The 25,698-nt window shown below is 43.6% G+C and overlaps 1 protein-coding gene across 2 annotated transcripts; it reads left to right on the top strand.

Moving 5' to 3' along the window:
* The first annotated feature begins 901 nt into the window (after positions 1-901).
* On the top strand, positions 902-24,922 carry LOC140194526 (UPF0729 protein C18orf32 homolog). Of its 2 annotated transcripts, XM_072251735.1 has the most exons (4): positions 918-1,004; positions 6,711-6,851; positions 13,153-13,328; positions 23,327-24,922. In XM_072251735.1, exons 3-4 carry the CDS (start codon positions 13,155-13,157, stop codon positions 23,417-23,419), a joined length of 267 nt encoding a protein of 88 aa, XP_072107836.1. In that variant the 5' UTR covers positions 918-1,004; positions 6,711-6,851; positions 13,153-13,154; the 3' UTR covers positions 23,420-24,922. The 2 variants fall into 2 exon arrangements, with proteins under 2 accessions (XP_072107835.1, XP_072107836.1); XM_072251734.1 differs by lacking the exon at positions 6,711-6,851 and having other exon boundaries at positions 902-1,004.
* Positions 24,923-25,698: the final 776 nt, after the last annotated feature.

The following is a 25,698-nucleotide window of genomic DNA, read 5'->3' as shown; positions in this document are numbered from 1 at the left end:
CACTTGTCACCCATGGTTCCTTCACCCTACCATTCTTTATCTTCCTCACCAGGACAAATTTATCCCTAACATTCCGCAAGAGATTTCTAAACATCGACCACATGTCCATAGTACATTTCCCTGCAAAAACATCATCCCAATTCACACCTGCAAGTTCTAGCCTTATAGCCTCATAATTTGCCTTTCCCCAATTAAAAATTTTCCTGTCCTCTTTGATTCTATCCTTTTCCATGATAATTATAAAGGCCAGGGAGCGGTGGTCACTGTGTCCCAGATGCTCACCCACTGAGAGATCTGTGACCTGACCCGGTTCATTACCTAGTACTATATCTAGTATGGCATTTCCCCTGGTCGGCCTATCCACATACTGTGACAGGAATCCATCCTGGACACACTTAACAAATTCTGCCCCATCTAAACCCCTATTGTCTAATATTCTTTTCCATAGATGCTGCCTGGTCTGCTGAGGTCGTCCAGCATTTTGTGGGTGCTGCCTGCATAGAACCATGTTGCCTATCCCTAATCAGACTTGACAGGACGGGTTGAACTCCTAATTCTGCTCCTGGTGATCTGATTAGCTGGTTTCCCAGGAGATCGCGCCAGTCCAGCCTCAGCCTCAGCCCCAGCCCCAGCCCCAGCCCCAGCCCCAGCCCCAGCCCCAGCCCCAGCCCCAGCCCCAGCCCCAGCCCCTGCCCTAGCCCCTGCCCTGGGCGCCCGGGCGACAGAGCCCGTGCCGCCACCTCTGTGACGTTCCCGAGTTGTGACGTATTTCAGCGCCGTAAAGCTATTGGGCGGCGGCTCCAAGTGGTAGAGCTAATACGGGATCGCCGTTCGAGAGGACGCCCGACGCGCAGCCAATCGGCGGCGGTCAGAGACCGCATTGGGTCGTCAGCAGCCACTGGGAAAGGAGCAGCTGCTCACGTGACGCGGCCGTCGAGCGGACTGCGGAGAGGAAGCTGCCGCTCTGTGAGTTGAAGCCGATCGGGGCTGTGGGGTGTTTGTCGGTGAGTCTTCGTCGCGGGCCCGTTTACTGCTCAGTGTCTGTTGTGGGTGCGGGGAGACCAAGGCTGTCCGGGTGTGTGGTAACTCTAGCTCCCGGATCGGGCCATGGTGCGTTAAAGGAAATGGTAGCGGCAGGGAGGCCGCATCTGTCGGGAAGGGGTTGGTGGGAGCTAGCTCTCTCTCCCCCCTCTCTCTCCCCCCTCTCTCTCCCCCCTCTCTCTCCCCCCTCTCTCTCCCCCCTCTCTCTCCCCCCTCTCTCTCCCCCCTCTCTCTCCCCCCTCTCTCTCCCCCCTCTCTCTCCCCCCTCTCTCTCCCCCCCTCTCTCTCCCCCCTCTCTCTCCCCCCCTCCCCCGGTCTCTGTCTCTGTCCGCAATAAGGGAGTGGGACAAACAGTTCGTGAGTGGGTCGGCTGGGATCCTTCTGTATTCAGAATCAGGTTTATTATCACTGGCATGTGACGTGAAATTTGTTAACTTAGTAGCAGCAGTTCAATGCAATACATAATCTAGCAGAGAAAATAATACCTGTAATAAATAAAATTAAAAATAATGCTAAATAAATGAATTATGGTATACGTATATTGAATAGATTTTTTGAAGTGCAAATACATATTCTAGCAGAGAAAAAGAGAATAATAAATATAATTATAAATAAACAAGTAAATCAATTACAGTATACATGCATTGAATAGACTTTAAAAATGTGCAAAAACAGAAATACTGTATAATAAAAAACAGTGAGGTAGTGTCCAAAGATTCAATATCCATTTAGGAATTGGATGGCAGAGGGGAAGAAGCTCTTCGTGAATCACTGAGTGTGTGCCTTCAGGCTTCTGTCCCTCCTACCTTATGGTAACAGTGAGAAAAGGGCATGCCCTGGGTGCTGGAGGTCCTTAATAATGGACGCTGCCTTTCTGAGACACTGCTCCCTGAAGATGTCCTGGGTCATTTGTAGGCTAGAACCCAAGATGGAGCTGACTAAATTTGCGACCCTCTGCAGCTTCTTCCGGTCCTGTGCAGTAGCCCCCCGACTTCCCATACCAGACAGTGATGCAGCCTGTCAGAATATTCTCCACGGTACATCTATAGAAGTGTTTGCGTGTATAGCAGCTGTCCTGCCTTCTTTATAACTATATCAATATGTTGCGACCAGGTTAGATCCTCAGAGATCTTGACACCCAGGAAGTCGAAGCTGCTCACTCTCCACTTCTGATCCCTCTGAGGATTGGTATGAGCTCCTTCGTCTTACCCTTTCTGAAGTCCACAATCAACTCTTTCATCTTACTGACGTTGAGTGCCAGGTTGTTGCTGTGGCACCACTCCACTTGTTGGCATATCTCACTCCTGTATGCCCTCTCGTCACCATGTCCTGAGATAGCAGATAGGCTAATGCTGGCAACACACATCAAAGTTGCTGGTGAACGCAGCAGGCCAGGCAGCATCTCTAGGAAGAGGTACAGTCGACATTTCAGGCCGAGACCCTTCGTCAGGACTAACTGAAGGAAGAGCTAGTAAGAGATTTGAGAGGGGGAGGGGGGGATCCTAAATGATAGGAGAAGACAGGAGGGGGAGGGATGGAGCCAAGAGCTGAACAGGTGATTGGCAAAAGGGATATGAGAGGATCATGGGACAGGAGGCCCAGGGAGAAGGAAAAGGCGGAGGGGGGGATAAAAACCCAGAGGATGGGCAAGGGGTATAGTCAGAGGGAGAAAAAGGAGAGTGAGAGAAAGAATGTGTGTATATAAATAAATAACGGATGGGGTACGATGGGGAGGTGGGGCATTAGCGGAAGTTAGAAGTCAATGTTCATGCCATCAGGTTGGAGGCTACCCAGATGGAATATAAGGTGTTGTTCTTCCAACCCTGAGTGTGGCTTCATCTTTACAATAGAGGAGGCCGTGGATAGACATGTCAGAATGGGAATAGGATGTGGAATTAAAATGTGTGTCACTGGGAGATCCTGCTTTCCCTGGTGGACAGACCATGGGTGTTCAGCAAAACGATCTCCCAGTCTGCGTCGGGTCTCGCCAATATATAAAAGGCCACATTGGGAGCACCAGACGCAGTATATCACCCCAGCCGACTCACAGGTGAAGCATCGCTTCACCTGGAAGGACTGTCTGGGGCCCTGAATGGTGGTAAGGGAGGAAGTGTAAGGGCATGTGTAGCACTTGTTTCACTAATGCTGGGTTGTTCTGTAGAATGACGTGAGTATAGATGTGCATAATCCAGCTCTCTTCCGCCTCCTTAGAAAGTAGAGGCATTGGTGAGCTTTCCTGATTGCATAGGGGAGGCCGTGGCTGACAAGGGAAGTAATGGACAGTATAAAAATAAAAGAGAAGTATAACATAGCAAAGACGAGTGGGAAGCCAGAGGATTGGGAAACTTTTAAAGAGCTACAGAAGGTAACTAAAAAGGCAATACGTGGAGAAAAAATGAGGTACAAAGGTAAACTAGCCAAGAATATAAAGGAAGATAGTAAAAGCTTCTTTAGGTATGTGAAAAGGAAAAAAAATAGTTAAAACCAAAATTGGGCCCTTGAAGACAGAAATGGGTGAATTTATTTTAGGGAACAAGGAAATGGCAGATGAGTTGAACAGGTACTTTGGATCTGTCTTCACTAGGGAAGACAAACAATCTCCCAGATGTAATAGTGGCCAAAGGACCTAGGGTAATGGATGAACTGAAGGAAATTTATATTAGGCAGGAAATGGTGTTGGATAGGCTGTTGGGTCTGAAGGCTGATAAGTCCCCGGGACCTGATGGTCTGCATCCCAGGGTACTTAAGGATGTGGCTTTAGAAATGGTGGACGCATTGGTAATCATTTTCCAATGTGCCATAGATTCAGGATCAGTTCCTGTGGATTGGAGGGTGGCTAATGTTGTCCCTCTCTTCAAGAAGGGAGGAAGAGAGAAAACAGGGAATTATAGACCGGTTAGCCTGACATCGGTAGTGGGAGAGATGCTGGAGTCAATTATAAAAGATGAAATTATGACACATCTGGATAGCAGAAACAGGATCGGTCTGAGTCAGCATGGATTTACGAAGGGGAAATCGTGCTTGACTAATCTGGAATTTTTTGAGGATATAACTATGAAAATGGACAAGGGAGAGTCAGTGGATGTAGTGTACCTGGACCTTCAGAAAGCCTTTGATGAAGTCCCACATAGGAGATTAGTGGGCAAAATTAGGGCACATGGTATTGGGGGCAGAGTACTGACATGGATTGAAATTGGCTGGCTGACAGAAAACAAAGAGTAGCAATTAATGGGTCCCTTTCGGATTGGCAGGCGGTGACCAGTGGATACCGCAGGGTTCAGTGCTGGGACCGCAGCTGTTTACAATATATATTAATGATTTAGATGAGGGAATTAAAAGTAACATTAGCAAATTTGCCGATGACACAAAGCTGGGTGGCAGTGTGGAATGTGAGGAGGATGTTATGAGAATGCAGGGTGACTTGGACAAGCTGGGTGAGTGGGCAGATGCATGGCAGATGCAGTTTAATGTGGATAAATGTGAGGTTATCCACTTCGGTGGTAAGAACAGGAAGGCAGATTATTATCTAAATGGAGTCAGGTTAGGAAAAGGGGAAGTACAACGAGATTTAGGTGTTCTTGTACATCAGTCACTGAAAGCAAGCATGCAAGTACAGCAGGCAGTGAAGAAAGCTAATTCTTTTCAGAATGGCAGGCGGTGACTAGTGGGGTACCGCCACTTTGGTGGCAAAAATAGGAAAACAGATTATTATCTGAATGGTGGCCAATTAGGAAAAGGGGAGGTGCAACGAGACCTGGGTGTCATTATACACCAGTCATTGAAAGTGGGCATGCAGGTACAGCAGGCGGTGAAAAAGGCGAATGGTATGCTGGCATTTATAGCGAGAGGATTCGAGTACAGGAACAGGGAGGTACTGCTGCAGTTGTACAAGACCTTGGTGAGACCACACCTGGAGTATTGTGTGCAGTTTTGGTCCCCTAATCTGAGGAAAGACATCCTTGCCATAGAGGGAGTACAAAGAAGGTTCACCAGATTGATTCCTGGGATGGCAGGACTTTCATATGAAGAAAGACTGGATGAACTGGGCTTGTACTCGTTGGAATTTAGAAGATTGAGGGGGGATCTGATTGAAACGTATAATATCCTAAAGGGATTGGACAGGCTAGATGCAGGAAGATTGTTCCCAATTTTGGGGAAGTCCAGAACGAGGGGTCACAGTTTGAGGATAGAGGGGAAGCCTTTTAGGACCGAGATTAGGAAAAACTTCTTCACACAGAGAGTGGTGAATCTGTGGAATTCTCTGCCACAGGAAACAGTTGAGGCCAGTTCATTGGCTATATTTAAGAGGGAGTTAGATATGGCCCTTGTGGCTATGGGGGTCAGGGGGTATGGAGGGAAGGCTGGGGCGGGGTTCTGAGTTGAATGATCAGCCATGATCATAATAAATGGTGGTGCAGGCTCGAAGGGCCGAATGGCCTACTCCTGCACCTATTTTCTATGTTTCTAATGGCATGCTGGCCTTCATAACAAGGGGAATTGAGGAGAAGAGCAAAGAGGTCCTTCTGCAGCTGTATAGGGCCCTGGTGAGTCCACACCTGGAGTACTGTGTGCAGTTTTGGTCTCCAAATTTGAGGAAGTACATTCTTGCTATTGAGGGAGTGCAGTGTAGGTTCACAAGGTTAATTCCTGGGATGGTGGGACTGTCATATGTTGAAAGATTGGAGCGACTGGGCTTGTATACTCTGGAATTTAGCATGTTCCCGCTGATGGGTGAGTCCAGAACCAGAGGCCACAGTTTAAGAATAAGGGGTAGGCCATTTAGAACGGAGTTGAGGAAAAACTTTTTCACCCAGAGAGTGGTGGATATATGGAATGCTCTGCCCCAGAAGGCTGTGGAGGCCAAGTCTCTGGATGCTTTCAAGAAAGAGATGGATAGAGCTCTTAAAGATAGCGGAATCAAAGGTTTTGGGGATAAGGCAGGAACTGGATACTGATTATGGATGATCAGCCATGATCACAGTGAATGGTGGTGCTGGCTCGAAGGGCCGAATGGCCTACTGCACCTATTGTCTATCGTCATAGAATGTTCAGTTCGTTCTTCTCCGCTGCATCTGTTCCCTTCCTTTCTAGGACATCAGAGATGGGCTCCTTCAAAGAATGGGGTTTCCCTTCCTCCACCATTGATGTTGCCCTCATCTACATCTCTTCCATTTCCTGAACATCCGCTCGCACGCCGTCTTCTTGCCTCCTTAACAACAATAATTTCCTCTTGTCCTTACCTAGCACTCCATGAGCTTCCACGTGTAACACATCATCCTCCGCAACTTCTGCTATCTCCAAAGGGATCCCACCACCAAACATATCTGTACCTCCCTGACTCTCAACAGTCCCTACACGGGTTGCTCCCTCCATTTTCGTTCGTCCATCCTGGAGCTTATCCCTGAAAGTGGCTGAACTGCTACCCCTACCCATTCACTTTCCCCATTCAGAGTCCCAAGCAGTCCTTCCAGGTGAGGGAGCACAATCTGCAAATCGGTTGGGGGTGTCTTTTGTGTCTTGTGCTCCCAATGGGGCCTCCTCAATATTAGTGAGACCTGCCAGAAATTGGGGGCTGCTTTGTCCAGTGCCTCCGCTCCCTCCGCCTAAAGCAATACTTCCTGGTGGCCAAACATTTTAATTCCCATTCTCATTCCAACATGTCGACCCAGGGCTGCCGCTTTGCCAAGGTGACGCCACCCTCAGGCTGGAGGAGCAACACCTTATGTACTGTACTGTCTGAGTAGTCATCCTGATGGCATGAATATCGATTTCTCCTTCATTAAAAAAATCCCTCCCCTTCCCCATTGTAGGTAAGCTATCTTATGTATTTATATTTATTGTACTTTTTTATTCTGTTCTTTATCTTTTTTGCGCTGCATCGGATCCAGAGTAAAAACTATTTTTACACTTGTGTACTGGAAATAACATTAAACAATCTTGACCACTGTCACTCTGGGGCCAATTTACAATGGCTGAGGATGGTTCCTGTAGCTGGGCAGCTGGAGCTAGAAGGAGAAAATGGGACTGTTTTCCCTGGAGTGATGGAGGCTGAGGGAGGGTGACTGTATTCAGATCAATAAAACCATGAGGGGTGAAGGTACAGTGGATGATCAATTTTTTATAGATGACTCCAAAACTACAGTGAGAGGGATAAGATTTAAAAAGGACCTGAGAGGCAGCTTGGAATGAAGTACCAGAGGAAGTGGGTACAACTTATTATTTCAAAGGTGTTCTGACAAATTCATAACTTGGAAAGGTTTTGATCTACCAGTTCTAAACCAACCCATTGTTTGCTTTCCCTATAAGTTTTAAGTGTTTTGGTAGTTAGATTTTTTTTTGTTGACTTTCTATTCCATGGCATTCTCTCCTATCCTAACAGATTCCCCCTTCTCCAGCCCTGTACCTCTTTCATCAATCATCTTCCCAGCTCTTTACTTCACCCTTCTCCCCTACCCCCACATCCCTTTTCATCTATCACCTTGTGGTTCTTCTTCCTATCTCCCTCCCCCCCACTTTCTTACTTGACTCATCGTTTTTCTCCAGTCCTAATGAAGAGTGGGCACGTGGCCAAGTGGTTAAGGCATTCGACTAGCGATCTGAAGGTAGTGAGTTCGAGCCGCAGCCAAGGGAATATGTTGTGTCCTTGAGCAAGGCACTTAATCACACATTGCCCTGCAACGACACTGATGCCAAGCTGTGTGAGTCCTAATGCCCTTCCCTTGGACAACATTGGTGTCGTGGAGAGGGGAGACTTGCAGCATGGGCAACTGCCGGTCTTCCATACAACCTTGCCCAGGCCTACGCCCTGGAGAGTGAAGACTTTCCAGGTTCAGATCCATGGTCTCGTAAGACTAACGGAGGCCTTAATTAATGAAGGGTCTCAGCCCGAAACGTCGACTGTGCTCTTCCATAGATGCTGCCTGGCCTACTGAGTTCCTCCAGCATTTTGTGTGTTTTGCTTCTATTTATCTTTGTATTTTGTCATATTTTTTGTAAACATAACTATATCCCTATTTTTGAAAAGTAGATTATGGATTTCTAAAAGTGATATTTGCAGAAAAGTTCTTTTTGCAAGGAATATTTTGTGGAAATGATATAATATATAAAAATTACACTCTACAAGCAGAACTGTAGTATTTTGAGCTATAACCACTGTCCTTCACCATCCCTTTAATCTTCTTCGAAACTGTAGGAGCAAAAGATCAGTAGGTTCTGTTCCCAAATTAATGTTTCTTAAATTGTGGCCTGTGGGTAATGGATTCAGGATTTCAATATAATAGTCTTGATGGATGGGTTTGGATAGATTTTATATAAAGTTTATTGGCTGCAAAACTGAAATGTACTAGCTGTTGTTACCAGATCTGCTGGGACTTCAATACATATAATTGCACACCCATTTGTGCTATGTGGACGGCATAGATGTGCAGCAGTTAGTGTAACACTTTTCTGTGCTGGAATTTGGGGTTAAATTCCTGCTACTGTCTTTAAGGAGTTTGTAAGTTTTCCTCGTAAACACATGGGCTTCCTCTGGTGAGCTGGTTTTCTCCCACGTTACCAAGATGTACAGGTCAGTAAGTTGCAGGAGTGTATAGCGCCCCCTGCGGGCTGCCCCCAGCACCACCCATCTGATGCTTGCTCTGTCATTGAGCTGAAGAGACCACTTTGTCTTGAACTGAATTTGAGAATATGTTCCTGGACAAGTATTTTTGATCCTGGTTCACCTATTCCTTGCTTTCAATACTCGCTTTAAAAAAAAATTAAATCTAGTGATGTTTTTCACAATTTATGATACAGCACTATAACCTGTTTGATATGGGGTATGTAGCCTGTATGATAAGCCACATAACCTCTCTTATTGTGACACTTTTTTAGTTAGAGTACATTTGCAGACTAGTTAAAGGCCAAAGTACAGCAAATCTGTCAATGATTATAGAACCTTACTTCAAGATTGAAGATTGTTTAATGTCATTTCCAATACACAAGTGTGAAGGAGAACAAAATAATTGTTACTCTGGATCCGATGCAGCACAAAAAAAAAAATTGCAATAAGATGAAGTACATATTAGTAATAAAAAAATTCGATAATATAAATATAGAAGATAGTTTGTATGCATTGATTGTATGTCCATAAGGTGACCCTAGGCGCTGGAGTGTCTGCACATAAGCTGACTGACAGGAAATGATAAAGTAGTGGTTGTTGGGGATGTGGAAGGGTAGTTTAGTGGGTAGAGGTATTGATCAGCCTCGCTACTTGGGGAAAGTAACTGTTTTTGAGTCTGGTGGTCCTGGTGTGGATGCTACGTAGTCTCCCCCCTGATGGTAGGGGGACAAACAGTCCATGAGCGGGGTGGGTGGGATCCTTCATGTTGTTACAGGCCCTTTTCTGGCACCTTTATATATGTCCTTGATGGCGGGTAGGCTGATGCCAGTGATGTGGCGGATATATTAAATATATACGCCTTTCTGTATATATTCCATAAAATGTACAGAGAATATAGTGCTACAGCTGGTAGAACTACCTCACATCACTGGTAGTCAGCTTTGCCTACCAATATTGATATGCCTTCATCAAGTGCACGTGCAGGGGGTGTTTCCAATAGTAGGTGAGTCCGGGACCAGAGGGCACAACCTCAGAATGAAAGGAGATTGATAGGTTGCTGATTAGTGAAGGTGTCGACCTCCACTGCCCCCATGTGCAACTGTTATAGTCTTTCTCTGACTGCAGCTGCTTCCTCTTGTTACTCTAGTTTCCTTCAACGTCCTGTGGATGTGTTGGTTGGTAGGTAAATTGTCTTTGATGTAAGTATAGATGCTTGTTAGTTGGCTTGGATTCGATCAGCCTCTGCTTTAAATATATCCAATAACTTGGCTTCCACAGACATCTGTAGCAATGAATTCCACAGATTCACCACCCTCTGGCTAAAGAAGTTCCTCCTCATCTCTGTTCTAAGTGGAAATCTCTCTATTCCGAAGCTGTGCTCTCTGGTCCTAGACTCTCCCACTGGAGGAAACATCCTCTTCATGTTCACTCTGTATGTGGGCCTTTCAACATTCAATAGGGTAAAGCAAGCTTACCACTGGCTTACTACCCGCACCACTGCGCTTCTGTACACTTTATTGAAGTAGACTGACCCCTTGGTGAAGTGCAATCCATATAGGAAAGTTTGGGGGAAAATTCAACATTGGGCTGAAGAATGACAAATACTGGCTCTGCTATTGGGAAGAATAAATGTGAGGAAAAAATTGTTTATATGTTGTATGAACTGAATAAGTATTCTGCATCATTACACAGTGGAAGACACTAGCAGTATAACGGAAGTTCCAGATGTCGGGGCTATGAAGTGTGTGTTGTTACCATAACTAGAGAGAAAGTTATTGGGAAACTGAAAGGTCTGAAGGTAGGTAAGTCACCTGAACCAGATGGTGTACACAACAGAGTTCTGAAAGAGGAGGCTGAAGAGATTGTGGAGGCATTAATAATGATCTTTCAAGAATGACTAGATTCTAGAATGGAAAATTGCAAATGTCACTCCACTCTTCAAGAAGGGAGAGGGGCAGAAAGAAGGAAATTATAGACCAGGTAGTCAGACCTCAATGGTTGGGAAGATGTTGGAATCAATTACTGAGGATGAGGTCTCAGGGTACTTGGAGGTACATGATAAAATAGGCCGTAATCAGCATGGTTTCCTCAAGGGAAAATGTCTGACAAACCTGTTGGAATTCTTTGAAGAAATAACAAGCAGAATATAGGCAAAGGAGAATCAGTTGATGCTGTGTACTTGGATTTTCTGAAGGCCTTTGACAAGGTGCACACATGAGGCTGCTAAACAACTACAAGCTCATGGTTTTACAGGAAAGTTTCGAGAACAAAGGTGGGAGGAGAGAATGCAGCGCGCCGCGCGTGCGCAGCCCTCTGGTGAAAATGATATCGTATCCGTTAAATAGGGGCTGTGGACAATTCTGATTTGATGGAGACAGACGTGAAAGCACAGAGGAACATCTGGAGAAATTTCTGAAACGCCAGTTCGCTGCTGTTGTTACTGCGCCATCAAGAATCTTCCGGAGGGAAATCCTCAAATCCCCGGCTTTGCCTGCTGTTGGCGACCGAGATTGAGGTCAAATCGCTCGGACAGAGATGGTGCTCGGTACTCAGTGTTGGAGGGCTGATCAGAGCTCGAAGTTTTTCAGAGGACTCAGAGTCAGACTGTGGTCAGGCATGGCAGGGAGAGTTTTCTTCCTTCTCCTGTCTGCGTGAGATGTGGGACATTCGAGAGACTTTGAACTTTTTACTGTGCCATGGTCTGTTCTTCATCAAGTTATGGTATTGTTGCACTGTTGTAACTATATGTTATAATTATGTGGTTTTTTTAGTTTTTCAGTCTTGGCCTGTCCTGTGTTTTGTGATATCACACTGGAGGAAATATTGTATCATTTCGTAATGCATGCATTACTAAATGACAATAAAAGAGGACTGCGTGACTTCATAATCTAAAAAAGAATGAATAAAGCAGTGGCTGAATGGAAGAAGACATTGAGTGGGAATAAAGGAAGCCTTTTCTGGCTGATTGCTGTGACTAGTGGTCTACAGGGGTCTGTGTTGGGACAGATTCTTTTTGTTATTTGTTAATGATTTGGATGATGGAATTGATGGCTTTGTTGCAAAGTTTGTAGATGATATGAAGATGGGTGGAGAGGCAGGTAATTTTGAGGAAGTAGAGAGGTTACAGAGGGACAAGACATGAGGAGAATGGGCAAAGAAGTCGCAGATGGAATACAGTCATGCTCGTTAGAAAAAATGAAAGGGTTGACTATTTTCTAAATGGAGGGAGAATATAAAACCAAGGTGTAAAAGGGGCGTGGGAGTCCTTGTGCAGGATTCCCTAAAGGTTAGTTTGCAGTTTGAGTCTGCGGTGAGGAAGACAAATGCAATGTTAGCATCAAGAGGTCTGGAATATAAAAGCAAGGATGTAATGTTGAGACTTTATAAAGCTCTGGTGAGGCCACTCTTGGAGTATGGTGAGCAGTTTTGGCCCTTTTTCTTAGAAAGGATGTGCTAAAACTAGAGAGGATTCAAAGGATGTTCACGAATATGATTCCAATATTGAATGGCTTGTACATGAAGAGCGTTTGATGGCTCTGGGCCTGTATTCACTGGAATTCAGAAGAATGGCGGATGATCTCATTAAAACCTATCAAACAGTGAAAGGCCTTGATAGAGTAGATGTGGAGAGTCTCAGACCAGAAGACACAGCGTCAGAATAGAGGGAAGTCCTTGTAGTATGGGGATGAGGAGAAATTTCTTTAGCCAGACAGTGGTGAATCTGTGAATTCTTTGCCACGGGCAGCTGTGGAGGCCAAGTCTTTGCATATATTGAAGGCAGAGGTTGATAGATTCTTGATTGCTCAGGGCATGAAGGGATACGGGGAGAAGGCAGGAGACTGGGGCTGGGAGGAAAATTGGATCAGCCATGATGAGATGGTAGAGCAGATGCAATGGGCCAAATGGCCTAATTCTGCTTCTGTATCTTATGGTCTTGTGATAGTAAAAGTTGCCGAGAGGATCACTGCCTCCCTTACAATTTATGACATTTACTGGGAGTATTGTATACGAAGAGCCAGAAGATCCCTGCCACCCATCCCACAATCTCATTCACCCACTACCATCAGGAAGGAGGTACAGGAGCATCAGGATGAAGAGAGCCAGACTGGGTAATGGCTTCTTCCCTCAGGGTGCGAGACTAATGAATACCCTGCCACCACCGAGGTTTCAACAGTAGGACAGCGAGCTGTTTACTGTTTACCTGTGATATGCACCACATGCATTTTGAATTACATTTTACTAACTTATTTGTGATAATATTTTGGTTTATATGCTATGTGTGATATGCTTGTGGATGCACCATGGTCCAGAGCAACGTTGTTTTGTTTGGTTGCATATATTAACAGTCAGATGTCAATAAATTTGAACTTGGAAAAACATATTTTTTTAACTGTATCAAAGCTGTGCTTGGTGATCCACTTCTAAAATTCAAACAAATGATGGGTGCACCAGTTAATCATATTCCACCTATAAGACTTTAAATATTTGTTTCTTGGCATTCTGCTCCACAGCAATGGTCTGCATTCCCTGCATCGTCATTCCAGTCCTGTTGTGGGTTTACAAGAAGTTCTTGGAGCCTGTCTTGTATCCATTCATTTCTCCCTTTATTTCCCGGCTGTGGTCTAAACAAGCGGTGAAAGAAGAAATCCCCACACCAAAAACCCAAGTGTGTAATGGAACATTCAAGGTAATAAAGCTGTGGGTCTAATTTTTATTACAGGCACCACCTTTTTATTACATTCAGTAATTTTACTCAAGTGGGCTGATAGTGTTCTTAAGCCTCGTAGAGTTGCAGTTTCTGTGTCTGTAGACGCGTGAGAAATAAATTGCATTCATGATTCCTCACATGTTGATTACAGATTTCAAATGAGCCCTAGGGAAAATTTGAAGTTTTTAATTACTTTTCAATCTCAGTTCTTCTGGAGCCACTTCTGTTATCAGGATGTTGGAGATCTTTTACCAGTCTGTTGTAGCAGGTGCAGTCTTCTTTGCTGCTTTATGTTTGCGGAGCAGTATTGGTGCTGTTGATACAAAGAGACTAAATAAACATCAAAAAGGCTAGGTCCATCCTTGGCTACAGTCCAGACTCTTGAGTTAGTGGTGGAGAGGAAGTCAATAAACAAACTTATCCATTATGAACAATCTGGTACATCCTGTCCATGACCAACTGAATAAGCAGCGGAGCACCCTTTCAAACAGGCTCATTCAGCTCCACTGTCACAAGGATCACTACAGAAAATCTTTCCTTCCAAACGCAACAAGTATATACAACAGTTCATCTATGTGCAACAGGAGAGCACACATCATAGTACAATAGTCTGTTTTATTATTTCGTAAATTATTATTGCACATTGGTACATTATTGTGTATATTCTGTATGTTATCATTAGTTAAGACTGCACACTGCTAAGTGTGTTTTTAAATATTGCTCATAACGAAAGAATTTCCCACTCAGGATCAATAAAATACTTATTAATAATGGTGTAGGGCTTCAATGTGATTCTGTACCCTTTATTCTTCTAAACTCTCGTGAGCACAGACCTATCAAAAATAATGGAAACATCCTCTTCATGTTCATGTTCAGTTAATCATCTTTATTATCTTACAATGCTCAGAATCTATTTAAAGCCTTTATAAATATATTTTCAAAGGCTCAATTTTCATGCTTTTAAAGTTAATTTGTTTTTTCATCTGATCTTTAATATTGGATGACTTACTAGGGTAATGTTTATGGGAGTAGTCAACTACAGAGGTCACCACAGCAAACTTAATCCCAACTTTAATCCAGATAAGCAGCAATAGAACTTTATAGTACAGTACAGATCCTTCAGTGCATGGTACTGTGCTGACCTTTGAGTAGGTTAAATCTAACAAATAAACTCTTGGGCTTCCAGCTGGATACAGGTATCAATAATACCTAATGTATCGATAGCAAACTCTGCCATCTTCCTCCTGATTGGTTAGTCCTCATCCAATCAGGTTTCTGCTCTCACCTTCGTCTTTGTTAAAATTCTCCTCCTCTAGTTTTATTTCAATGGCTTCCTTTTACCAGGAGGTCCCAAAAGCCATTGGCACGGCTCAGTAGCTTTGTGTCGTCGAAGTCAATCCCAGGACTGTTGGGAATGCAATGTTCTGCTACCACTGATTTCTCCGGGTAACCCAAACGGATTCACCTCCTGTGCTTTTTGATACAGGTTTAGCCGATATACATTGCTCTGCATTCACAGGGAATCCTGTAAGCACCAGCTGGCCCAACTTTCCTCACTTTAAAATAATGGCTCCTTGTTTTAGCCATTTCCAACTTCGGAAAATGTCTCTGGCTGCCCATTTGATCTATGTCTGTTGTCTTGTACGCCTCAGTTAAGTCACCTCTCATCCTCCTCTACTCCACGGAGAAAAACCGTAGCTCATTCAGCCTTTTCCCATAAGACATGCTCTCTAATCCAGGCAGCATCCTCTGCACTCTCTCCAAAAGCTTTTATAGATATGTGAAAAGAAAAAGATTGGTTAAGACAAATGTAGGTCCCCTACAGACAGAATCAGGTGAATTGATTATGGAGAGCAAGGACATGGCAGACCAATTGAATAATTACTTTGATTCTGTCTTCACTAAGGAGGACATAAATAATCTTCTGGAAATAGTAGGGGACGGAGGGTCCAGTGAGATGGAGGAACTGAGGGAAATACATGTTAGTAGGGAAGTGGTGTTAGGTAAATTGAAGGGATTAAAGGCAGATAAATCCCCAGGGCCAGATGATCTGCATCCCAGAGTGCTTAAGGAAGTAGCCCAAGAAATAGTGGATGCATTAGTGATAATTTTTCAAAACTCTTTAGATTCTGGACTAGTTCCTGAGGATTGGAGGGTGGCTAATGTAACCCCACTTTTTAAAAAAGGAAGGAGAGAGAAACCAGGAAATTATAGACCGGTTAGCCTAACATCGGTGGTGGGGAAACTGCTAGAGTCAGTTATCAAAGATGTGATAACAGCACATTTGGAAAACGGTGAAATCATTGGACAAAGTCAGCATGGATTTGTGAAAGGAAAATCATGTCTGACGAATCTCATAGAATTTTTTGAGGATGTAACTAGTAGAGTGGATGGGGAGAACCAGTGGATGTGGTATATTTGGATTTTCAAAAGGCTTTTGACAAGGTCCCACACAGGAGATTAGTGTGCAAACTTAAAGCACACGGTATTGGGGGTAAGATATTGATGTGGATAGAGAATTGGTTGGCAGACAGGAAGCAAAGAGTGGGAATAAACGGGACCTTTTCAGAATGGCAGGCGGTGACTAGTGGGGTACCGCAAGGCTCAGTGCTGGGACCCCAGTTGTTGACAATATATATTAATGACTTGGATGAGGGAATTAAATGCAGCATCTCCAAGTTTGCGGATGACACGAAGCTGGGCGGCAGTGTTAGCTGTGAGGAGGATGCTAAGAGGGTGCAGGGTGACTTGGATAGGTTAGGTGAGTGGGCAAATTCATGGCAGATGCAATTTAATGTGGATAAATGTGAAGTTATCCACTTTGGTGGGAAAAACAGGAAAACAGATTATTATCTGAATGGTGGCCGATTAGGAAAAGGGGAGGTGCAACGAGACCTGGGTGTCATTATACACCAGTCATTGAAAGTGGGCATGCAGGTACAGCAGGCGGTGAAAAAGGCGAATGGTATGCTGGCATTTATAGCAAGAGGATTCGAGTACAGGAGCAGGGAGGTACTACTGCAGTTGTACAAGACCTTGGTGAGACCACACCTGGAGTATTTTGTGCAGTTTTGGTCCCCTAATCTGAGGAAAGACATCCTTGCCATAGAGGGTACAAAGAAGGTTCACCAGATTGATTCCTGGGATGGCAGGACTTTCATATGATGAAAGACTGGATGAACTGGGCTTGTACTCGTTGGAATTTAGAAGGTTGAGGGGGGACCTGATTGAAACGTATAAAATCCTAAAGGGGTTGGACAGGCTAGATGTTGGGGAAGTCCAGAATGAGGGGTCACAGTTTGAGGATAAAGGGGAAGCCTTTTAGGACCGAGATTAGGAAAAACTTCTTCACACAGAGTGGTGAATCTGTGGAATTCTCTGCCGCAGGAAACAGTTGAGGCCAGTTCATTGGCTATATTTAAGAGGGAGTTAGATATGGCCCTTGTGGCTAAAGGGATCGGGGGTATGGAGGGAAGGATGGTGCAGGGTTCTGAGTTGGATGATCAGCCATGATCATACTGAATGGCGGTACAGGCTCGAAGGGCCGAATGGCCTACTCCTGCACCTATTTTCTATGTTTCTAAAGCTTCCACATCCTTCCTATAATGAGGTGACCAGAACAGAACACGATGTTGCAGATTTAGTGGAGGGGTGGCAAGAGAATTAGGATGGAGTAGATGGTCATCTAAGAGAGCATGTATGATCTCCCTGGTTAGTACGAGTGCATTGATTAGATTGGCTCGTGAATGTTATAAATAACTAATCTACAATGGAATGCCCAGCCTAATGGAACATTAGAAATAAGAGCAGGCGCAGACCATGTGTCCCTTCCAGACTTGTCCACAAATCATCCTAATCATAGCTGACCATTTGTAACCTCCCTGCGTGATTCCTCTAAGATGTATTTATTAAAATGTACCAGAACAGAATAGTAACATCATCAAGCAGGCTTAAAACTAATACAACAGAGATTCTGCAGGTGCTGAAAATCTGGAGCAACACACAAAATGCTGCAGGAACTCAGTCCTGGCCTGAAATACCAGCTGGTTTTTCTCTCTTCATAAATGCTGCCTGACCTTCTAAGTTCCTCCAGCATTTTGCGTTAGAGTAAGAAGTATGATTCTTGTAATTACATCTTGCTGCTTGCCATCATGCTTTTTCTCCAATTCACGTTTCTGTTATGATCATTACAGGGGAGAAAGAACAAATGTAAGAAAGTGAAAGCATGTGGGGTCAAAGCTCAGAAGCTGATTTCTGTAGAGTTTTAGCAGAATTAATCCCAGCGCTGCTTCACACACCACTGAAGGAAGTCATTAAACCAGCTGTTACTAACAAAGGAAGCCAACACTGTTTTGCCGTAGCATCTGTAATAGTTTTTGTTCATAGTTTAAGACAGTAAAATGGTATTTCTTCAAAGTTTTGCAAAGTGAAATCTCCTTTTGATCATCCAGTTCTAGTCTTTTTCAATTTATCTTTATAATTTCATACAACCTGCTTCCATCTTGTGAGAATATCTGGGGTTCCAGTTACATAAGGACACTTTATTTATTTATTGAGATACAGTGCCAAGTAAGCCCTTCCCGTCCTGCGAACCGCCCTGTGAGCGATCCCTGGTTAGCCTAGTCTAATCATGGGACAATTTACAATGACCAATTAACCCACCAACCAGAATGTCGTTAGACTGTGGGAGGTTGCCAGAGTACCCGGAGGAAACCCGCACAGTCACGGGGAGAACGTACAAACTCCTGACAGGGAGCAGCGGGAACTGAACCCGCATCACTGGTACTGAAGAGTATTGTGCTAACCACTGCTATCGTCCAGCAGAATCTGGCCATTCGGCCCATCAAGTATGCTCCACCATTCCATCATGGCTAATTTATTATCCCTCTCGTCACTATACTCCTGCTTTCTCACCGTAACCTTTGATACCCTGATCGATCAAGAATCTTATCAACTGCGACCTTAAGTAAACCCAATGACTTAGCTGTACCACAGTCTGTGGCAATTAATTCCACAGATTCATCACCCTCTGGCTAAAGATTTTTTTCTTCATCTCTGTTCTGAGGCTGTGCCCTCAGGTCAGATACTCCTCCACAACAGAAAATGTCCTCTCCACGTACACTCTATCAATGTTTCAATGCGATCTCCCCTCATTCTATACTCCAGTGAGTACAAATACTTAAAATGTGGTAGAAAGCATTGAAAGCCTATTGTTGGCTGAACTGGGGATAAAACTCGCGTTCAAGCAATTTCCAATCCCAGCTTCCGATGAAAACCTCTTCATAACAACTGACTCTCAGCTGAGAGTTGTTCTGTCAGTACCAGTGTAACTGTTTCCCAATGCGTGAGCATCCTGCTGACTTGTAGGAGCAGGGAAGGAAACTAAATGTAACTCTTGCTTCAGTTAGCAACTTAATATAGGAGGTGATAGCCCCTGTCCCGGCTAAACTTAAGAAATCTCATTTGGGTGGATTTTGTGTGATGTGTCCCTTGTTACAAATCAGTACCCCGAAATAACAAACCATACACAATATGCGATTAAATGATTAAGCTTAATAATTCTTACTTTGACTATATGGTTAGTAAAGAAAATGGGGAGGGGGGTGGGGAAGAAAAAGGGCCCATTCTTATGAAACAGTCTGTTGCGCAAAGTTGGAGCTCACTGATAAGCTGGTAGTCCATCATCGACCTCTGATGGTCGCTGCCCTTTGGACCCTCGCTCCAAGTCCACCCAATCCGATGGTCTACCAACTCTCCATTCGTGCCTTCTCTCCTCATCTCTCCCTGGCAAAAGACTGTGAAAATCTCTCTTCCAGTTCACAAAGAACAACAGCAGTCCAAGCCCTGTTTTCTCTAGTCATAACCCAAATATTAGTGCTACAGAGAAACCATTACATTATCAGTGAAACCTTACAGCATGTTGCATAAGGCCTCTGAGAGAGCTTTCAATGGGAATCTGAAGATAACAGGCAAGGGTGAGGTGTTATGGGGGAACAAAGTGAACAGTAGATCACTGGCGAGTGCGATAGAGCAGGGGGATCTGGGAATACAGATCCTTAATTCATTTAATGTAGAATACTGCAATTCCTGTTCACCTATTTATTGGAAAGAATGACGGCAGGGAAGCTGTGTGGCCTTGGCTGTGGCACAGACTAGGCCTCTTGCCGCAGGCTTGCCTGTTGCAGCCGTATACAAGGGAAGCCGCTGGAAGTAGTGTGGTGTGGCTTTTATACTTGATTGGATGCTGCCCTCGGTGTTCACTCAGTAGAAGACAAGCTGGGTTGTGTGTGTCTGCTATAAACTGCTGGTTCTTGTCAACAACACCCTTGCACCATCAATTGATAGGACCTGTTGCTCAGGGACTTGGACTGTGTTATATTTCTTTGTGTGACTATATGTTTATTGCTATCATATGTCTTGTGCTCTGTTTTGCACCTTGATCCCAAGGGAATGCTGTTAAATTTGGCTGTATTCATGTATGGTCGAGTGATAATTAAACTTGAAAGTGGCGTCACAGGTAGATAGGGGCATAAAGAAAGCTCTTGGCACACTGGCCTTCATAAATCAAAGTACTGAGTACGGGAGATGGGACGTTGTGTTGAAATTATGTAAGTCATTGGTGAGGCCTGGTTTGGAGTATTGTGTGCAGTTCTGGTCACCTACTTACAGGAAAGATGCAAATAAGATTGAAAGAGTGCAGAGAAAATTTACAAGGATGTTGCCAGGTCTGGAGGACCTGAGTTATAGGGAAAGGCTGACTAGATTAGGACTTTATTCCTTGGATGTAGGTGAATGAAGGGCGATTTGATAGAGGTAGATAAAATTGAGGGGTGCAGATCAGGTCTACAATGGGAATACTTGATGATTTCCATCAGAGCTGCTCACACAAGTGGCCTTCTTAATAGCTCCCCAGAAGTGAAACAGCAAATTTCATAACATATGCCAGTGATACTACATCTGATTCTGATTCTAGGGTAAGTGCAAGCAGGATTTGTCCACTGAGGTTGGGTGTGACTAGAACTAGAGATCATGGGCTAAGCTGAAAGGTGAAATATTTAAGGGAAACCTGAGGGGCAACTTCACTCAGAAGGTGGTGGGAGATTGGGATGAACTGCCAGCGGAAGTGGTGGACGTAGGTTCGATTACATTTACAAGAATTTATGGGAGTGTTTGCAGGGCTGTGGTCTGAGTGCAGTTCTAAGCAGAATAATAGTTTGGTACAGCTGAGATGGGCTGAAGGGCCTATTTCTGTGTTGTAGTGTTCTATGACTAACTGCTCTGTTTTAGCAGAAATGACTCCAAAGCTATAATGAGATAGATCCCATGTGGATTGGGTCACAGCAGCAGCCTAATCCAGCTGGCAACATGGAGCAGATTCTGAGAGGAAAAACTCATTAATGAGCTCACTAAAGCTTGAATCTAGTTGTAGGTGGAGTTCAGACGATGCCAGTGTCAAGCAGCTTTCGTGTTCAGATTGTAAATTCCAGCCAAAAATGCTCTAATTCGTCCATAAAGTTTCAAAATTATTACAGGAAGCCTGGAGTCTTGTGGATTTTTTTCTGCCTATTTTCAAAAGAAACCCTCTCCAGGGTTCCATGCAAGGGCATTGTTTTCAGATTCTTTGTCGACAGTATTTATTTAAGTGGCTAAAATCTGTAGGACAGAGTTCTTTCTTCATCCTTCTCACCCCAACACTTTGACTTAGAATTTGCTTCTCACTATTCAATCTTGGTATTGATTTTATTCCTACCTTGCCAAATTGTTTCAGGCTTAATTTTATTTTATTTCTTCCAAGCTCTAGGTTAGACCATAAGATATAGGAGCAAAATTAGGCCATTCAGCCCATTGAGTCTGCTCCACCATTCTATCATGGCTGATTTATATCCTTCTCAATCCCACTCTCCTGCTTCCTTCCTGTAACCTTTGACACCCTAACTAATGAAGAACCTATCAACCTCCACTTTAAATATACCCTGTTGTAAGGCTACAAATTCTATCTTATGTAATGGAATTATAGTTGTACCATGAAAAACGTAACTGCTTCAACAGGTTTCCCTAACCTGGGATGTAGGCTGGGAAAAGTAGTGTGGGCTGCCTTAATATCTATCGCCCAGTTGCACTCTCGTGGACAGTGATGAAATGCTTTGAGGTTGGTCATGACTGGACTGAACTCCTGCATCAGCAAGGACCTGGACCCATTGCAGTTTGCCTCTCGCCGCAATAGGTCAACGGTAGACACAATCTCAATAGCTCTCCATACAGCTTTAGACCGCCTGGACAACACAAACACCTACGTCAGGATGCTGTTCATCAGCTATAGCTCAACATTTAATACCATCATTCCCACAATCATGATTGAGAAGTTGCAGAACCTGGGCCTCTGTACCTCCATCTACAATTGGATCCTCATCTTCCTCACTGGAAGACCACAATCTGTGTGGATTGGTGATAACATCTCCTCCTCGCTGACGATCAACACTGGCGCACCTCGGGGATGTGTACTTAGCCCACTGCTCTACTCTGTATATACACATAACTGTGTGGCCAGGCATAGCTCAAATACCATCTACAAATTTACTGAAAGAAGCTTCCAGAATCATACCAATGTAACCATTGCAGAGACACTGAATTTGCATACATATACTGTCATTAGGAATCATAATAAACTGGTACATGTGTATAAAATATAAGATAATTTGTTAAACTGCAAATAAAATAACAATTAAGTCAAGTCAAGTAACACACAACAAAGTTGCTGGTGAACGCAGCAGGCCAGGCAACATCTCTAGGAAGAGGTACAGTCGACGTTTCAGGCCGAGACCCTTCGTCAGGACTAACTGAAGGAAGAGTTAGTAAGAGATTTGAAAGTGGGAGGGGCAGGGGGAGATCTGAAATGATAGGAGAAGACAGGAGGGGGAGGGATGGAGCCAAGAGCTGGACAGGTGATTGGCAAAAGGGATATAAGAGGATCATGGGACAGGAGGCCCAGGGAGAAAGAAAAGGGGGGGGGGGGGACCCAGAGGATGGGCAAGGGATATAGTCAGAGGAAGAAAAAGAATGTATGTGTATATAAATAAATAACGGATGGGATATGAGGGGGAGGTGGTCAAGTCACTTTTTATTGTCATCTCGACCATAACTGCTACTACAGTACACAGTAAAAACGAGACGACGTTTTTCAGGACCATGGTGCTACATGAAACAATACAAAAACTACACTGAACTACGTAAAACAACACAAAAACTGCACTAGACTACAGACCTATCCAGTATTGCATAAGGTGCACAAAACAGTGCAGGCATTACAATAAATAATAAACAAGACAGTAGGCACAGTAGAGGGCAGTAGGTTGGTGTCAGTCCAGGCTCTGGGTATTGAGGAGTCTGATGGCTTGGGGGAAGAAACTGTTACATAGTCTGGTCGTGAGAGCCTGAATGCTTCGGTGCCTTTTGCCAGATGGCAGGAGGGAGAAGAGTTTGTATGAGGGGTGCGTGGGGTCCTTCATAATGCTGTTTGCTTTGCGGATGCAGCGTGTGGTGTAAGTGTAATGGCGGGAAGAGAGACCCCGATGATCTTCTCAGCTGACCTCACTATCCGCTACAGGGTCTTGCGATCCGATATGGTGCAATTTCCGAACCAGGCAGTGTTAAACAGTAAGAATTAAACAATTAGATCTAATGTTTGTGTATTTTTGTATTTGCATAGTTTGTTTTTTGCACATGATTGTCGGTCTGTATGTGTATTTTTTCTTTGATTCTATTGTATTTTCTTTGTTCTGTGTGAGAAAATGAATCTCAGGCGATCACAGTAGAACAAAGCAATATAGAAATAGTGGGAGAAAACCTACACACAAGTAGTCAATGTGCAAATAAATGTGCTTTAAAAGGTGAGAGTGGTAGTGGTACTTCGTTTTAATTTCCAGTAAGTGTCACCATCAATACATCTGTAATTGATTGCATGCCTATTTTCTCTTTAGTCTGACCAACCGTTGATGAAAGAAGACAGGAATACCACGAACAAAGACACAGACAGCTTCAACGCACAAGGATCAGACAAAAAGACTGATTAAGCCTTTCATCAAGCAATAACCTCGCAAAATGTCTGTTGGTGGTAGCATTATTTAAAAGAAATAGTTTTATTAACCAGCTTCCAGTTTATGTATAAAAATTCCAATGTTTTATCATTGTGTTGTATTTCATACTGTTCTATTTAATAGCTTCCTTTTATACACTGCTGTAATAATTGTAATCTCTGTGAAGCTGGATAAATCTTCCATAAATACATCTTAATCTCTGTTCTCCATTAGAAATGTTGTTGCAATGATGTTACAGTACTTATCCTCGGTCGAGAGCTGACTCTGCAACTATACTGTACTAGTAAAGAAACAACTCCTGATTAAATTCGAGAAAAGGCATTCCTTATAGCAATTGTAGATCAAACCAGTAAAAAGGTGGTCATTTCATGTAACTGGCTAAGGTGCTGATGAATCTCAATGTTCAACGGCTTATTTAAATTATTTTTAATCTGATAGTTTGTTCTTTCTCATTTTGCCAATTTCTGAGGTAGTGCATAGTTGGACGTTGGCAAAGAAAAAATATTGTAAACTAAAAGTTCTGAGTTTGGACATATCCTTCTGAACAGCCTTAGCTGGGGCTGGCAGGCTCCCATCTGAGTTATACAAGGAGATTGAAAGGTTTGGCGGCATTTAGATTTTTTGTAAGACTCTATCTGGTGCACGAGGTGGCATTTAATCAATATGGTCAGAAGTTCCAGATCTGTTAGCTATCTGTATTGTGCTGAACTTAGTTGGGATAGAAACTCCAAATTCAAATAGTTAGGTTTTGGAGGAGAACTGTTACCTGCAGCCACTCAAAATAAATATTGCAGTTGTTTCTGGAAGAATTCAGACAGGTTCTCGTGTCCTTTCATTTAGAAATAATTTGATGCTAGCTAAGCTTGTACACGAGGAATGATGAAGGCTAACAAAGATACATAGGTAGCAAAATTCAGGCTAAAATTAGCTTCAGGAAAGCTGAGATGTACTAAGATGAACAGAATTGTAGGTGACAGCACACTCTCAATTCTTCTAATGAAACCTGGAGACAGACAGTTTCAAGCTATTTAAAAAATATTTTTGACTTCATTACCATTTGCTGCAGATCTCAATCATCATGCAGATGTTTGAGATGTGAGCTGGATCTGGAGAGAGTATTGCCCCTTTTACAGAACAGCTTGATTATGCTTATAAAACTACTCATGATAATATAGTCTTCTTCTGAGGCTGGGGTAAGATCTACTGAATTAAAACAGGGCGCCACAGTAGCGTAGTAGTTCGCACGATGCTACTGCAGCTCAGGACGCTCCAGAGCTGGAAATTCTAATATCATCTGTAAGGAGTTTGTATGTTCTCCCTGTGCTCCGCTTTCCCACCCTGTCCAAAGACTTGCCAGTAAATTGACCCGGGATTAGACTAGGGTTGCTGGATAGTGAAACTCATTGAGCCAGGAGAACTGTTCCGTGCTGTATCTCTGAATAAATAAATAAATAAATAAAACCACTTGTTAAACTTGCATGGAAGTGTAAAGGATATGAAAGTTTTCTTTTTCCCCTTCATACATTGTTTTTTCACCATCTGATCTGTGATGAATGTGGTGATACCTCCTTATCCTTTAGCTTCGTTTGAAAAAAAAAACAAATCAATTGTTTCCCAAGCTGAGATGCACACACAAGAGAAAGGAAGAAAATCACTCTTATTCCCATAAATTGTATTGTATGTGTAATGTCTGAAAACACTTTGACCAGGAAGTTGTGTAAATGTATTTTAAATAGAGTATGTGATATTTCATCTTTACAAACATCACCTATCATAAAACATTAAGTTTGGAATCAGATGTGTGGCTGAAGAGACCGTTTAACCAATTGCAGCTCCTTCAACAAGTGTCAGTACCTCCTGACCAACTTTTATTACCTATTCACACTTCATTAGGTGTGCCTGTACACTTGTTAATACAAATAATTTACTCAGCCAATCATTGTGGCAGCAACTCAATGCATAAAAGCATACAGACAAGTTCAAGAAGTTCAGTTGTTGTTCAGATGAAACATCAGAATGGGGAAGGAATGTGACCTTGACCATGGGATGATTGTTGGTGCCAGATGGGGTGGTTTGAGTATTTCAGAATCTGCTGATCTCCTGGGATTTTCACACACAACAGTCTGTACAGTTTACAGAGAATGGTGCAAAAAAATAAAACAATATCCAGTGAGCATCAGTTCTGTGGGAGAAAAAGCCATGTTAATGAAAGAGGTCAGAGGAGAATGGCCAAATTGGTTCAAGCTGGCAGGAAG

Source organism: Mobula birostris, chromosome 3 (genome assembly GCF_030028105.1).
Source record: "Mobula birostris isolate sMobBir1 chromosome 3, sMobBir1.hap1, whole genome shotgun sequence".
Taxonomy (NCBI): Eukaryota; Metazoa; Chordata; class Chondrichthyes; order Myliobatiformes; family Myliobatidae; genus Mobula; species Mobula birostris.
This window is presented reverse-complemented; position numbering and strand designations above follow the sequence as displayed.

Excerpts from the sequence above, each read along its gene's own strand:
- LOC140194526 (XM_072251734.1), top strand. The coding sequence starts at position 13,155 with ATGGTCTGCATTCCCTGCATCGTCATTCCAGTCCTGTTGTGGGTTTAC. Across the intron at positions 13,329-23,326 it reads TGTGTAATGGAACATTCAAG|TCTGACCAACCGTTGATGAA; the intron begins GTAATAAAGCTG and ends TTTTCTCTTTAG.